Below are 17,171 nucleotides of genomic sequence, written 5' to 3' on the forward strand. Positions count from 1 at the left end.
GTCCCGAATATCTGAGCTCGGCAGCTGTTATTTTAGACTGCAAAGATTAAAAACTGTCGGAGGCCTTATTGGAGTAAATTTACTTGAATTTGTAGAATTTTTGTCTTCATAATCACAAGTATATGTTATTGATTACTGGGTGAACAGGAGATAACGCTACAGTACTGTATTGTTGCTGATATCTTCCTTTCTTCTATCTCGTATCGCTACAACTAATCTAAATCTACATATATACTCCGCTATCCACCAAGCGGTGTGTGGCGGAGGGCACTAATCGCGCCGAAGTCATATTTCCCCCCTCTGTTCCACTCGCGGATCACGCGAGGGAAAAAGGACTGTTTGAACGCCTCAGTAAGATCTCTAGATCATTGCACGATCTGAAAGTTGGTGGTGATAATATATGTCTACATCCTCGGCGAAGATCGGTTTTGAGAATTTAGTGAGCAGCCCCTTCCGTTTAGCGCGTCGTCTGTCTGCAAGTGTGCCCCACTTCAAACTTTCTATGAGATTTGTAACTCTCCCGCGATGGCTAAATGTACCAGTCACGAATCTTGCCGCTATTCTTTGGACCTTCTCAATCTCTTGAATCAGACCCAACCGGTAAGGGTCGCATACAGGTGAACAATACTCTAAGACTGGACGAACTAAAATATTGTAAGCAATTTCCTTTGTTGAAGGACTGCACCACTTCAGGATTCTACCAATAAACTACAATCTAAAGTTCGCCTTACCCGTTACTTGTGTAATCTGATCGTTCCATCTGAGATCACTTCTAACAGTCACACCCAGATAATTGAAGGATGTTACCGCTTCCAAAGACTGGGTGTTTATTTTGTACTCGTATATTAATGGGGATTTTCGCTTTGTTATACGCAGTAGGTTACACTTGCTAATATTGAGAGATAACTGCCAGTCATTACACCACGTATTTATTTTCTGCAAATCCTCGTTGATTTGTTTACAACTTTCGTGTGATACTGCTTTCCTGTAGACTACAGCATCACCTGCAAACAGTCTAACGCCGCTGTCAATAACATCAACCAGATCGTTTACGCAAATTGTAAAAAGCAGCGGACCTATTACGCTGCCCTGGGGCACACCTGATGTTACGCTTGTTTCTCTTGAAGTCTCCCCATTCAGGACGACATACTGCTCTCTGTCTGTTATAAAACATTCTATCCAACCGCATTTGTCATCGGATAGACCGTAAGCGCGCACTTTTTGGAGCAAGCGACAGTGCGGAACTGAGTCGAATGCCTTTCGAAAGTTGAGGAATATGCCATCAACCTACAAAAAATAAGAGAAGTGCCACATTCCTGGCGACGTATAATAAGGAATCGGGACACCGTTGGGTTTGTCTTGGGCCGTAACTCTCTATAATCAAGTCAAAAATTTCCTGGTGTCACTGAACAGTGCTCCTACATTATTGCAGGGTCAGAGAGAAATATCGTCTCATGTTAACGAAGAATTGAAAGTGAAACGACTTCACTACAACACGTTATTTAGTACGCGAATGAATGTTTTAATAAACCTATACTGATTCTCGCCACAACTGTGACACTATGATTATCATTATGATCAGTATAACAGACAACACAGCGAATCGTTCTCTGTCAGATTTCGTATTTTATCATTAGTTGGACGCTTCCCAAGCGTAAAGGGCTGCGTGGTGTGTTGGCGGATAATTCGTGCAGATCCCAGTAAAGGGGATTTTGTAGTTAGCAGATGGATGTGTTACCAATCCCAAACGTTTTCAAGTGCCCACTAAGATCTTTTGACAGTTTTCTCTTGGAGTGTGGCGGAAAGTGCTGTCAGCCAGAGTCGCTGTAGTTCGGTTTCGCCGGCCGCTGTGGTCGAGCGGCTCTAGGTGCTGCTGCTGCTGCTGCTGCCGTCGCAGGCTCGATTCCTGCCTCGGGCATGGATGTGTGTGATGTCCTTGGGTTACTTAAGTCTAAGTACTCGTAGTTCTAAGTCTAGGGGACTGATGATCTCAGATCTTAAGTACCAAAGTGCTTGGAGCCATTCTTTTTTTTTTTTAGTTTGGTTTTAAAATCCTCGTGTATGACGAAGTTTTCAAGTCTTTCGTCGATTCTGCTATTATCTGAGATGGCAGTGTCAACGATCCACACATTCTTTTCTCCAGGATTGTGATGTCTCGTGTATTGTGTTCTAGCATCCGATCTGTCTAAAGTCGGAAGTTCCATAGTAAACAGTCACGTTAGTTTTCGACAATTCGCTGTGGCTTGTTCCTTGCCACTGGAAAGTGTCAATTTTAGCATAAGTTCCAAAGAATAATTTGTGCACATCATTGTGCCTCTGCTTGTAATCACTGTGAGCGATCTTTTTGCAACAGCTCATGATATTCTGTATTGCTTCAGCATTTTCATAGCAGAATGTTTTGCTCATTTCTTGATTTTGGCTTTGAAGACATTAGTTCTTGTTCCTCTGTAACAAAAATCAATCGTCCTTTAGGGTTCCATTGGAAGGCCAGATCTTTTTCTCTATTTACTTTATCTTCAATCTTCTCCAAAAACTACCGATGCAGTGCTTTATTGCGCAGGTTATCTGTCCGATAGTGGAGTATACCTTCCCAATATTCTTTCTTGGTTTACAGTACACTGAGAAGCCTTCTTTTGTTGACTTCAATCTTTTATACAATCTGACAATGTATGTTTCTGTTCTTCCACTGTCTGCCTCATTTTCGAGAGATCTCTGCCGCTTGTTTTTCTGGACAAATGCAGCCCGTCGACAACACTGCGAGGGTGGAGATTATGCAACTCTACTTGCGTCCAGTTCACAGTAGGTGCAGTGTATCTGATGACGGATATGACTCAAGTACTAAGTGCCTTGCTGCCGTTCCCGGCGTTCAGTTTTCTTTTCAAAATATTTGTGACTCTTTGGATGTACCGTTTGCTGACCACATGTTTTATATGGCCGTGCTTAACAGTGTTCCGGTGCAAAATGCCTAGCTATTTGTAGGCTTCTAGCTGGTGGCAGTTGATGGTTTGTCTGTTTGGCATTTCGATGTCTTCATATTCTGGGATTTTGCCTTCTGTGTGCCTAAGCCAAATTTCACGCTGATGTCATTGCTGACGATTCGAGCGATATTCGTCAGAGACTGGATTTCTGTTTCCTATTTTCCGCAGAGCTTCATGTCATCCATGTGCATCAGATGGGGTATTTTTTAGAATTTCAGGCTTGGTGATAATTCTTGTTTATTTTCTTTAAGGTGGTTGATAATGGAATAAAGGCAATGATGAGCAGCAGGGAAGGCGGGGCAAAATGATTCTCTTAATATAAGCTAGCCTGTAACTTTCTTCTCCGATAAATAGCTGTGTTTCCCAGTTTTCCATCCCGTTTTCAGTGAATTTCCTGACCTCGATGGTTTCCAATTACAAGTCACCACTGTTGTTGTTCTTTCTCGAACAAATGCGATTCGTTATAGCGATACAGGTGTTTATGGAAGGCTACAAAAATAGAGCTCCAATTGCGGTAAGTACAGAGTTCTCGTCTACTGCCTTAGCCAGTTGCACTAACGCTGTTGCTCGGTGGCTGACGGCCACCTTTGGTATTCATCAGGTTCGTAAAACTATGAACGATTTCTGGTAATTGCTTCAGAAGTGCAGAGCGCTACAGCCGTGCGAAATGTAAGTAAAATTTATGACCCTGTGGATGCGTGTTTCCCTTGTTAGTGTAGGGCCGACGCGACGAGTGGAATGACCATATTCCGCCACGTGTGACAAACGTCATTTATTCTGCTGCGCGAGGGGTGACATAAGCCTTTAGTTATCACCCCAAAAAAAATTAATCGGTGACCTCAAACCTGGTGATGGAGCTAGTCCTTCTCTCCATATACTCAGATCGATGCGACACACGTTTTCCAACGATGGCTGACTTGGCAGAGACATGCATTTTGGGTGTTCAGGAAACAGCCACCAGAAAAATAGCCTCGTCGTCGTTCTTTACATCCCTCGCAGGCAGTGGGTTCCTCATCTGAACACAGAGAGAGAGAGAGAGAAGACACTGATTGGGTGCCGCGTCAGAACAACAGGGAGTACGAGGCTAAATTTTATAGACAAAGAAACCACATGTGTGGCTGTGTCCTGTGCAGAACGAGCCTAGACGGTGTGTTCGAGGAAAACGCCCTCATCGACAGCTTTTCGCGGCGTTACGTCTTGACTGCCTCCCGTAACTCCGTCAAGGGGTTTAGGTAGGAAGCTGCTGGAAGTGTTGGCCCCTTACGAGCATACTCTGCTAGCACCACACCAGGGCAGTCGATAAAATACTCAGCTTCACCTTGCCGGATGTAGTTTGGGTCTTTCCTGTTCTCGATTGAGGCGAATACACATGCTCTGCTCCTTTGTCTCTGGGTAATAGTTGTAAATTCAGCACTTGTCCATATTGATTAGGTTCCTAAAGAAATTTTTATGGATCGGCCTGACACAGTTGAAACGCTGCCACTGCTACATTGGTTCCGTGGAGTTCCTGAACGTGTGTGATCAGTCGCTGAACCTAGTGTGTGGCGACGTCGTTCGTGTTCAAAATATCGTAGAAGAACTTGAGAGTCAATCCTTCACTGATTTTCACATTTTCCCTTATACTTGTATGGTGATCCAGTAAATTTCGAGCACAAGTGCCTCCTATTGCGATTCCCGGTTCTTCACAAACAGATGGTCTGACGTTTCTTTCATCGTATATCAGACTGGTCTGACCACAGTGGAAGTGTCTGCACCATGTAACCACAGCGTAATATGATGAAGAATTTTTTTGACGTACATGTCCGCGAGCTCACAATGGACTGTAGTAGCGATGTTGCCGTTCAAATTCACGGTACTCCACTTTATCAGTGGGCCATTCCATTTTGTTTTGGCCCCTTTTGCGGAGTGTTACATTACTGCAGCGCGGGGATTCCAGCCTGTACCAGCAAACGAACAACTTTATGTTTCGATGTGGTAACTGTAGCTTTGCCCCAGGCACAGTGACTGGACGTGTCCCCTGTGTTTGCAGCAAGGACGAGGCGGACTGTGAGGCGCCTCCGGCGACGCCGCCGCCGTCTTCGCAGCACTGCGGCGGCCGGCGTGTCTCCTGGGCCAACACGGCCGCCGTCGCCACCCTCAGCCCCCCGCCGCCGGAGCCCGCACGGCACATCAGCGTCTTCAGGACTGCCCTTCCTCAGGTACAACCGACGATCCTTACTTTCCACATAAGATTTTCTCCAAACAATTTTCGCCAAATTACTATGAACATTTCGTCCATAAGGGACAGCATTATGAGGGCTGCACTGGCCGAGGTGGCCGAGCGGTTCTAGGCGCTACCGCTACGGTCACAGGTTCGAATCCTGCCTCGGGCATGGGTGTGTGTTATGTCCTTAGGTTAGTTAGGTTTAAGTAGTTCTAAGTTCTAGGGGACTGATGACCTCAGAAATTAAGTCCCATAGTGCTCTGAGCCATGAGGGCTACGACTGATGATCAATACAAATAAAACACTTTCTGAAAGTCAGTCTGGAGAATACTCAGTATTGTAGATCACTCAGTATAATGTCGTTTATTAAAACTGAACTACAATTCTCGGACAATCACTATATACACACAAAAACAAATAACTTGTAGACGACCATTCATCAAGAGCGTCGGTGAGGTCCGTCGGAGCTGGTCCTAGCTCGGCGAGGAACTGGCTGTAACTGCTGCTGCGCTGGTCTTATAAAGCCGGCGGAGGCAGGCGGAGTACTCCAACTTTCACTGTATCTGTGAGGCGACCTCTGCAAAAAAAGGTTCGCATTAGTCTCTAGCAAGTTCTGTTTGTTTTGAAGAATTATTTTCCTCTTGGTTGCGCCTGCAAGTGCTTGTGTATGTTATATGGTACATAGGGGTGTCTTGAGTGTAGTCTGCATGGCAGGGGCCGTCTGTGGCAAACGTAACACAGTCGCTTGTTTATTTTGCCACTAAGCGTATCGACGGTTCACTCCATCATCTTCCGGTGGAGAACTGTTCATTTACATGGCTGGTGTAGATGAAGAGTACAGACGTCTTTTGACAGCCTCAGAGCAAGGGCAGTGTAGGTTATTGTGCGTCTTTTGCTAGTGATAAAAATTATTGATTTAGAAAAGGCACCTTAGAGGTTAAAAAACGTGAATTTCTGACAGTGAATTGTGCATATACTTGTATTTCAGAGCAGCTCATTAACAATTTTAAAATAAAAGGAAAACACCTTATGTACATAACTATTTAATCATTCTTTCTGTATCCAATGCAGCAGCACGGTTACATAAAAAGAAGAATGTATAGCCACCTAATACAGTAGCTGAGTTGTGCACATGTCAGTATTCTGGTGCAGCCATTCATGTTGTTGTTGTTATGGTCTTCAGTCCAGAAACTGGTTTGATGCAGCTCACCATGCTATTCTCACTTGTGCAAGCTTCTTCATCTCTGTGTAACTACTGCAATCTACACCCTTCTGAATCTGCTTAGTGTATTCATCCCTTGGTCTCCCTCTACGGTTTTTACCCTCCACGCTTCCCTCCAATACTAAATTGGTAATCCCTTGATGCCTCAGAACTCGTCCTATCAACCGATCCCTTCTTCTAATCAAGTTGTGCCACAAATTCCTCTTCTATTCGGTACCTTCTTATTACTTACGTATCTACCCATACAATCTTCAGCATTCTTCTGTAGCACCACATTTCGACATCTTCTATTCTCGTCTTGTCTAAACTATTTATCGTCCACATTTCACTTCCATACATGGCTACACTCCATACAAATACTTTCAGAAGCGACTTCCTGATACAAATCTACACTCGATGATAACAAATTTCTCTTCTTCAGAAACGCTTTCCTTGCCATTATCTGTCTACGTTTTATATCCTCTCTACTTCGACCATCATCCGTTATTTTGCTCCCAAATAGCAAAACTCATCTACCATTTCAAGTGTCTCATTTCCTAATCTACTTCCCACAGCATCACCTCATTTAATTCGACTACATTCCATTATCCTCGTTTTGCTTTTGTTGATGTTCATCTTATATCCTCCTTTCAAGACACTGTCCATTCCGTTCAACTGCTCTTCCAGGTCCTTTGCTGTCTCTGACAGAATTACAATGTCTTCGGCAAATCTCAAAGTTTTTATTTCTTCTACATGGATTATAATTCCTACTCCAAATTTTTCTATTGTTTCCCTCACTGCTTGCTCGGTATACAGATTGAATAACATTGGGGATAGACTACAACACTGTCTTACTCCCGCCGGCCGGTGTGGCCGTGCGGTTCTAAGCGCTTCAGTCTGGAACCGCGTGACCGCTACGGTCGCAGGTTCGAATCCTGCCTCGGGCATGGATGTGTGTGATGTCCTTAGTTAGGTTTAAGTAGTTCTACGTTCTAGGGGACTGATGACCACAGATGTTAAGTCCCATAGTGCTCAGAGCCATTTGAACCATTTGTCTTATTCCCTTCCCAACCATCGCTTCCCTTTCATGCCCCGTGACTCTTCTGTCTGACATCTGTTTTCTATACAAACCTTAAACAGCCTTTCGCTCCCTGTATTTGACTACTGTCACCTAGATAATTTGAAAGAGAGAATTCAATCAACAGTTTCAAAAGCTTTTTCTAAGTCTACAAATGCAAGAAACTTAGGTTTCTCTTTCCTTAATCTGTCTTCTAAGATAAGTCGTAGGGTCGGTATTGCCTCGCGTGTTCCAAAATTTTTACAGAATCCAAACTGATCTTCGCAGAGGTCGGCTTGTACCAGTTTTTCCATTCGTCTGTACCGAATTCGTGGTAGCATTTTGTAGCCGTGATGTATTAAACTGATAGTTCGGTAATTTTCACACCTGTCAACACATGATTTCTTCGGGAGTGGGATTATTATATTCTCTGAGCTGTATTCCTGCTCAAATTACGTGCTAGAGAAACCAAAATGCAATTTAAGCACAGCTACTCAAAGGAGGTAAGAAGCTAGGGATCTTTGCTGACTGACAAACTCGTGGTTGGTAAACAATTTAAATTTCAGAAAAAACACATTTCATTATTACAGAATTACATAATCGCAATAACAATATAACATTTTAATTCGGACCTTTGTCCTTATAAAAAATAATACAAAATACGAAATGGAATTATCAAAGACCAAGTCTTTAAATTTCTGACGCTTGTCCTTCACCAAAATTAGAAAAACTATGTGACTGGATCATGAATTAATATAACAAACAGCATTTTAAAAATAATTATATAGTCGAACAAAATTTGTGGCAGCGCTGATTGCCGAAAGACAAGGCAGCAAATGCCTGCCTTATGTTGCAGGTTGGAGGTTAGAGCTGGCAAGCTACATCTACATCTATACTCCGCGAGCCACCTTACGGTGTGTGGCGGAGGGTACTTATTGTACCACTATCTGATCCCCCCTTCCCTGTTCCATTCACGAATTGTGCGTGGGAAGAATGACTGCTTGTAAGTCTCCGTATTTGCTCTAATTTCTCGGATCTTGTCGTTGTGATCATTACGCGAGATATATGTGGGCGGTAGTAATATGTTGCCCATCTCTTCCCGGAATGTGCTCTCTCGTAATTTCGATAATAAACCTCTCCGTATTGCGTAACGCCTTTCTTGAAGTGTCCGCCACTGGAGCTTGTTCAGCATCTCCGTAACGCTCTCGCGCTGACTAAATGTCCCCATGACGAATCGCGCTGCTTTTCGCTGGATCATGTCTATCTCTTCTATTAATCCAACCTGGTAAGGGTCCCATACTGATGAGCAATACTCAAGAATCGGACGAACAAGCGTTTTGTAAGCTACTTCTTTCGTCGATGAGTCACATTTTCTTAGAATTCTTCCTATGAATCTCAACCTGGCGCCTGCTTTTCCCACTATTTGTTTTATGTGATCATTCCACTTCAGATCGCTCCGGATAGTAACTCCTAAGTATTTTACGGTCGTTACCGCTTCCAATGATTTACCACCTATGGCATAATCGTACTGGAATGGATTTCTGCCCCTATGTATGCGCATTATATTACATTTATCTACGTTTAGGGAAAGCTGCCAGCTGTCGCACCATGCATTAATCCTCTGCAGGTCCTCCTGGAGTACGTACGAGTCTTCTGATGTTGCTACTTTCTTGTAGACAACCGTGTCATCTGCAAATAGCCTCACGGAGCTACCGATGTTGTCAACTAAGTCATTTATGTATATTGTAAACAATAAAGGTCCTATCACGCTTCCCTGCGGTACTCCCGAAATTACCTCTACATCTGCAGATTTTGAACCGTTAAGAATGACATGTTGTGTTCTTTCTTCTAGGAAATCCTGAATCCAATCACAACCTGGTCCGATATTCCGTAAGCTCGTATTTTTTTCACTAAACGTAAGTGCGGAACCGTATCAAATGCCTTCCTGAAGTCCAGGAATACGGCATCAATCTGCTCGCCAGTGTCTACGGCACTGTGAATTTCTTGGGCAAATAGGGCGAGCTGAGTTTCACATGATCTCTGTTTGCGGAATCCATGTTGGTTATGATGAAGGAGATTTGTATTATCTAAGAACGTCATAATACGAGAACACAAAACATGTTCCATTATTCTACAACAGATTGACGTAAGCGAAATAGGCCTATAATTATTCGCATCTGATTTATGACCCTTCTTGAAAATGGGAACGACCTGCGCTTTCTTCCAGTCGCTAGGTACTTTACGTTCTTCCAGCGATCTACGATAAATTGCTGATAGAAAGGGGGCAAGTTCTTTAGCATAATCACTGTAGAATCTTAAGGGTATCTCGTCTGGTCCGGATGCTTTTCCGCTACTAAGTGATAGCAGTTGTTTTTTCAATTCCGATATCGTTTATTTCAATATTTTCCATTTTGGCGTCCGTGCGACGGCTGAAGTCAGGGACCGTGTTACGATTTTCCGCAGTGAAACAGTTTCGGAACACTGAATTCAGTATTTCTGCCTTTCTTCGGTCGTCCTCTGTTTCGGTGCCATCGTGGTCAACGAGTGACTGAATAGGGGATTTAGATCCGCTTACCGATTTTACATATGACCAAAACTTTTTAGGGTTCTTGTTTAGATTGTTTGCCAATGTTTTATGTTCGAATTCGTTGAATGCTTCTCTCATTGCTAGTCGCGGAGGAGAGGCCATTAAGAGCAGTCGCGCGTCTGTTTACCTCCTGCTCTTTACACTAATTACTGAGTCTCTTGCATTAATCCTACATCACAAAGCCTCGTCATTTTGACGACGTACGGTTGGTAACATTGCTTAATTTGTTACTTTTTTCGCACCACAGTGTTATACTAGATTATAGCTTTCTATCTTTCCTTCGGAGAGAATGCATTGTTGGAAATCGTTTGTTTGATTCAACGGTACTGACTGCTCTGTCAAAAATTTTACGAGAGTCCGTGTCTACGCATACAGAATTACATAAAGTAAGTGCAACAGCAGGAACTATTGCATTCAATAATATTGGCTGAACAAGTACATACGATAGTATAAAGTGCATACATCTATATTTGAATTTTTATTTTAAATTATTTTAGATAAGTATTCTGCGTGTACTGAAGAAGAGCTTACGAACATGTTTGTAGAAGAAATAGATGAAAACGGATCTGGCAGTGATTCTGGTTCCAGCAAAGAAATTGATAATGTAGAGATTGATGAAATAATAATGACTGATTTAGATCGTGAAGATATCCCAGGGTCAAATACTGACATGAATCGAAGCAGTTCCAGAGACAATCTCGTGCTTGGACAAAGTGGACGGAAGCAGAAGCAGCTTGAATCTGAAAACTCTAACGGATCCACATCTGTAAGTGAAGAAGATGATAGGATTTCGTCACCATGAAGAAATAAAAATATTGTGTTGCCACCAAGAAAGGTTCTAAAAGGTAAGAACAATTACCATTGGAGTACGCAATATCTGCAGTCGTCCAAGTTGTCACACGCCAAATAAAAACATTATCCACTTCATTCAGGGACACATTGGACAGATTAAGGCAGCGAACACTCCTCAGGAGACATTTTCTGTTTTCCACGGCTAAGATGGTAAACCCTATAGCGGCACATACCAATGAAGAAATAAACAGGAGGAATCAAGACACAAAACAACAACATACGCAGAAAACCAAACCTGCGTAGCACAGATACAAGCCCTTCTTGGAATCTTCGCAATGACAGATAACAGCAGCGTTGTTAAACAATCATCTGTCTGTAAGAGAAATGTTCAATACTGATTTACGTGGTTCTCTATAGGAAGCCACAATGAGTTCCGAAAGGTTTTAATTTTTAGGCTCATGCTTGAGATTTGATAACAAAGAAACTCGTCAAGCTAGAAGAGAAAACGATTATTTCGTATCAATACGCGAAATTTGGCGAACAGCTTGTTCATAACTGCACAACTTGCTATAAGCCACGCCCATTTGTTGTTAAAAAAATGTTCAAATGGGTGTGAAATCTTAGGGGACTTAACTGCTGGGGTCATCAGTCCCTAAGCTTACACACTACTTAACCTAAATTATTCTAAGGACACACACATACACCCATGCCCGAGGCAGGACTCGAACCCTATCCTCTATCCAGGACCAGCCGCACGGTCCATGACTGCAGTGCCTTAGACCGCTTTTTTTCTTTTTTTTTTCGATATAGTCCGTTGCGTTTTTGGTCTGGGCGGACGTCATAAGACATCCGTTCAAGTTGATCGTTGATTCTTTAACTTAGTTTTTTTATTACAGAGAGCACGCAGCCCTCTGACCTAACACGTTGAGCTACCGTGCCGGCAGACTGCTCGGCTAATCCCGCGCGGCCCTATTTGTTGCCCTAGATGACCAACTGCTGGGTTTTCGTGGACGACTTCCTTTCCGCATATACGTCCCAACCAAATAAATTTAGGATCAAAATAGTAATAGCCTGTAATACAAAAACAAAGTACATGGTCGACAGGTCTCCTTACTATGGAAAACACAGAGGCAAATGAAATGCCTCTCGGGGAATTTTATGTAAAGGAAAGGACCAAGACTCTTGAAGGGTCAAACAGAAACATCACCATAGACAACTGGTTTACCTCATTGAAACTGGCAGACGATCTTTTGAAGGATAAACCCAAACTGGTTGGCCTTATTCGCTGCAACAAACCTGAACTATCGTCCACGAAAAACAGAAATATAGAAATATAGGTACGTCTTTGTTTTGTTTTGATAAAGAAAAAAACACTAGTTTCATACAAAGCAAAACAAAATAAAATGGTTGTCCTGCTGTCAGCTGCTCACGATCACCTCACTATCAGTGGAGTCAGTAAGAAACCACACATGATAAATATTGGGTGTGTGGATGCTTGGGTTATCCATACCCATAATAACCAGCATAAGGGAGCCAACTGGAAACATGAAGTTACGTGTGATTCATATTCTGCTGTTAACCTGTGAAGATTTGTGAAATTTATGGTGGCATGTTGTATCTGCCGGAGATCAGTTAAGGACGGTTCTGAATAAGAGAGTGTTGTACTGAAGTTACGAAGTCTAAGGCTCTGACGTGCTATTTCCGCGGAGCGGAGTCTTATTGTTTCGGTAAATGCAAAAGGGAATATAATTCTACTGCTTGTTTTAAAGGTTCCAGGCAGTGTTAATTTGGTGTAGTATTTTAGTTAGTGTGCTCTTCGCCCAGTTTTGGTTTTAGACTTTCTTTAATATGAAAGGCCGAGCTTTTGTTAAGTCAGTATAATTTTAATTGTTCTTTTATTCGGTAAATGTCTCAGTTTGGTTTTCAGTTAGGTTACGAAGAGTCGTGTAGTTAGTAAGCCTTGCATGGTCTTGCAAAAGGTGAATCACGAGTTGAATTTGTCTGCCGCGTGAATTATTTGCTGATACAGAAATGGTCTGATATGTGAGGCCAATGGGGTTTGTCGCCTTGCCGGACGTGTCTTCTGCCCTGGCTTGCAGCCTGATCATCTTCGAAATTGCTTGGCAATTGCTTTCTACTCATTTGTTCTAAGCACCACCATGTATAAGCCGCACTTCGATCCTTTAGTTAAATATCCGGCCGTCCGCCGGGACGGACGAGATCTTTTCATAAGCAACTCAAGGTGAATCATTAGTGTTGTGTAAATTTTTCGTTATGTATGCACTGAACTTAATAGTGTGCTTATGGTGGTGACTGTATATTACAATATATATATATGAGCTGCCACGGTATTCTCCAACATTACGAAATAGTAGGTACCCATCATTTGATGTAAATGATACAAAGCTCATTTTTCTATTGTGATCGTTCTCAAAAATATTAGAGTTGCTGTGAAAGACAGAATAATGAATTACTGCAGTAAATGTAACATCTTCAGTGAAGCATAGTTCAGTTTCCGTAGTAGTAGAAGTACAGATTCAGCCCCTCAGCTATAGTATAGTCCATAAACCTGATCCTTGATCCACTAGACGACAATACCTGTGTCACAGATATACACGCCTGGAAATGGAAAAAAGAACACATTGACACCGGTGTGTCAGACCCACCATACTTGCTCCGGACACTGCGAGAGGGCTGTACAAGCAATGATCACACGCACGGCACAGCGGACACACCAGGAACCGCGGTGTTGGCCGTCGAATGGCGCTAGCTGTGCAGCATTTGTGCACCACCACCGTCAGTGTCAGCCAGTTTGCCGTGGCATACGGAGCTCCATCGCAGTCTTTAACACTGGTAGCATGTCGCGACAGCGTGGACGTGAACCGTATGTGCAGTTGACGGACTTTGAGCGAGGGCGTATAGTGGGCATGCGGGAGGCCGGGTGGACGTACCGCCGAATTGCTCAACACGTGGGGCGTGAGGTCTCCACAGTACATCGATGTTGTCGCCAGTGGTCGGCGGAAGGTGCACGTGCCCGTCGACCTGGGACCGGACCGCAGCGACGCACGGATGCACGCCAAGACCGTAGGATCCTACGCAGTGCCGTAGGGGACCGCACCGCCACTTCCCAGCAAATTAGGGACACTGCTGCTCCTGGGGTATCGGCGAGGACCATTCGCAACCGTCTCCATGAAGCTGGGCTACGGTCCCGCACACCGTTAGGCCGTCTTCCGCTCACGCCCCAGCATCGTGCAGCCCGCCTCCAGTGGTGTCGCGACAGGCGTGAATGGAGGGACGAATGGAGACGTGTCGTCTTCAGCGATGAGAGTCGCTTCTGCCTTGGTGCCAATGATGGTCGTATGCGTGTTTGGCGCCGTGCAGGTGAGCGCCACAATCAGGACTGCATACGACCGAGGCACACAGGGCCAACACCCGGCATCATGGTGTGGGGAGTGATCTCCTACACTGGCCGTACACCACTGATGATCGTCGAGGGGACACTGAATAGTGCACGGTACATCCAAACCGTCATCGAACCCATCGTTCTACCATTTGTAGACCGGCAAGGGAACTTGCTGTTCCAACAGGACAATGCACGTCCGCATGTATCCCGTGCCACCCAACGTGCTCTAGAAGGTGTAAGTCAACTACCCTGGCCAGCAAGATCTCCGGATCTATCCCCCATTGAGCATGTTTGGGACTGGATGAAGCGTCGTCTCACGCGGTCTGCACGTCCAGCACGAACGCTGGTCCAACTGAGGCGCCAGGTGGAAATGGCATAGCAAGCCGTTCCACAGGACTACATCCAGCATCTCTACGATCGTCTCCATGGGAGAATAGCAGCCTGCATTGCTGCGAAAGGTGGATATACACTGTACTAGTGCCGACATTGTGCATGCTCTGTTGCCTGTGTCTATGTGCCTGTGGTTCTGTCAGTGTGATCATGTGATGTATCTGACCCCAGGAATGTGTCAATAAAGTTTCCCCTTCCTGGGACAATGAATTCACGGTGTTCTTATTTCAATTTCCAGGAGTGTATTTGTAGATCTAGCGCAGGCCACTGCTACACATGACCGAAAATATCTACTAAAAAACTCAGAATGACTTAAAGGAAATGCCAGTGACTGGCTCCAATCATATCTGAAAAATAAGGGGCAAAATTACCACAGGTCCTAAAAGAGGCAAAAATTTTAGTTAAACATTTATCAGTTCCCAAGTATGTTAACGTAAGAGTCTTTCTAGGCAGCGTCTCCTTCCCGTTATTGTTTCTGACATACATCACTGTCTGGAAGACAGTGTTAGACGTTGTGAAAAAATATTTTTGCTGGTGGGAACAACATTGTATTCCCAGGTAAAAGACCATAACTGTTAGTAGTGACAAGAAATGAATCTCTAAAGAATGTTATAGTTACTCATCATGCAATAAACTTTGTAATATGTATTTTAATGTGACAAGGCGAGATCGTCAACCGCTACACTGAATCCTCTGATTGTGTAGTATGCAATATTTGTGGTGGACATTTTAGCAGCCTTTTTGAAGCTATGTATTTTGTTAATTTTTTCATTTTCTTGGACAAACTGTTACGTAATTTTATTCCCAGGAAGAAAATGTTATGAGTTTTTGTTCGTTTTTCCTTCGTGAATGTGATTTCAAACCGACTGTCGTTCCATGGTTAAGCATAGAACTATTCGTGAAATGTTTAGTACTCGTATTATCTTCCCTGACACGTGCAAGACATTGGTAGATGTACTCGGTGTAGTAAAAATTCCCAGTTTTTTACAGAATTCTCTACAACAACCCAGACTACCACTTCTAGTTGTGTCCGCAGCTCGTGGTCGTGCGGTAGCGTTCTCGCTTCCCGCGCCCGGGTTCCCGGGTTCGATTCCCGGTGGCGTCAGGGATTTTCTCTGCCTCGTGATGACTGGGTGTTGTATGATGTCCTTAGGTTAGTTAGGTTTAAGTAGTTCTAAGTTCTAGGGGACTGATGACCATAGATGTTAAGTCCCATAGTGCTCAGAGCCATTTGAACTTCTAGTTGTTATTCTTATGGCCCTTTTCTGCAGTTCGAATACTGTATCCACTTTCGGTGCCTTAGATCCCCAGAAAAAAATCACGTGACTAAGATCTCAGTATAACTACGAATCGTGCGGTCCATTCTTTTCAATCTCGCATGGTTTCTCGTTCCCTCTTGGACTGTGCCCTGATGTATTTTGCGTGCCGTGAGGGATCTGTTCCATCTCTTATTAGTTTACTCTGCGGATGTGCAGAACTATAGACCTATATCTCTAACGTCGATCAGTTGTAGAATTTTGGAACACGTATTGTGTTCCAGTACAATGACTTTTCTGGAGACAAGAAATCTACTCTGTAGGAATCAGCATGGGTTTCGAAAAAGACGGTCATGTGAAACCCAGCTTGCGCTATTCGTCCACGAGACTCAGAGGGCCATAGACACGGGTTCACAGGTAGATGCCGTGTTTCTTGACTTCCGCAAGGCGTTCGATACAGTTCCCCACAGTCGTTTAATGAACAAAGTAAGAGCATATGGACTATCAGACCAATTGTGTGATTGGATTGAGGAGTTCCTAGATAACAGGACGCAGCATGTCATTCTCAATGGAGAGAAGTCTTCCGAAGTAAGAGTGATTTCAGGTGTGCCGCAGTGGAGTGTCATGGGACCGTTGCTATTCACAATATACATAAATGACCTTGTGGATGACATCGGAAGTTCACTGAGGCTTTTTGCGGATGATGCTGTGGTGTATCGAGAGGTTGTAACAATGGAAAATTGTACTGAAATGCAGGAGGATCTGCAGCGAATTGACGCATGGTGCAGGGAATGGCAATTGAATATCAACGTAGACAAGTGTAATGTGCTGCGAATACACAGAAAGATAGATCCCTTATGATTTAGCTACAAAATAGCAGGTCAGCAACTGGAAGCAGTTAATACCATAAATTATCTGGGAGTACGCATTAGGAGTGATTTAAAATGGAATGATCATATAATGTTGATCGTCGGTAAAGCAGATGCCAGACTGAGATTCATTGGAAGAATCCTAAGGAAATGCAATCCGAAAACAAAGGAAGTAGGTTACAGTACGCTTGTTCGCCCACTGCTTGAATACTGCTCAGCAGTGTGGGATCAGTACCAGATAGGGTTGATAGAAGATATAGAGAAGATCCAACGGAGAGCAGCGCGCTTCGTTACAGGATCATTTAGTAATCGCGAAAGCGTTACGGAGATGATAGATAAACTCCAGTGGAAGACTCTGCAGGAGAGACGCTCAGTAGCTCGGTACGGGCTTTTGTCAAAGTTTCGAGAACATACCTTCACCGAAGAGTCAAGCAG

General features: G+C 43.8%; 1 protein-coding gene across 1 annotated transcript in view; it reads left to right on the top strand.

The window, feature by feature from the left end:
- The window catches only part of LOC124595037 (facilitated trehalose transporter Tret1-like), a 326,026-nt gene that overhangs the window by 168,851 nt on the left and 140,004 nt on the right, over positions 1–17,171 (top strand). Inside the window, exon 2 of the mRNA XM_047133599.1 lies at positions 5,008–5,176. Coding sequence (XP_046989555.1) covers positions 5,008–5,176 — 169 coding nt within the window. The remainder of the gene's footprint in view (positions 1–5,007; positions 5,177–17,171) is intronic.

This window comes from Schistocerca americana, chromosome 2 (assembly GCF_021461395.2).
Source record: "Schistocerca americana isolate TAMUIC-IGC-003095 chromosome 2, iqSchAmer2.1, whole genome shotgun sequence".
In the NCBI taxonomy this organism is placed as follows: domain Eukaryota; kingdom Metazoa; phylum Arthropoda; class Insecta; order Orthoptera; family Acrididae; genus Schistocerca; species Schistocerca americana.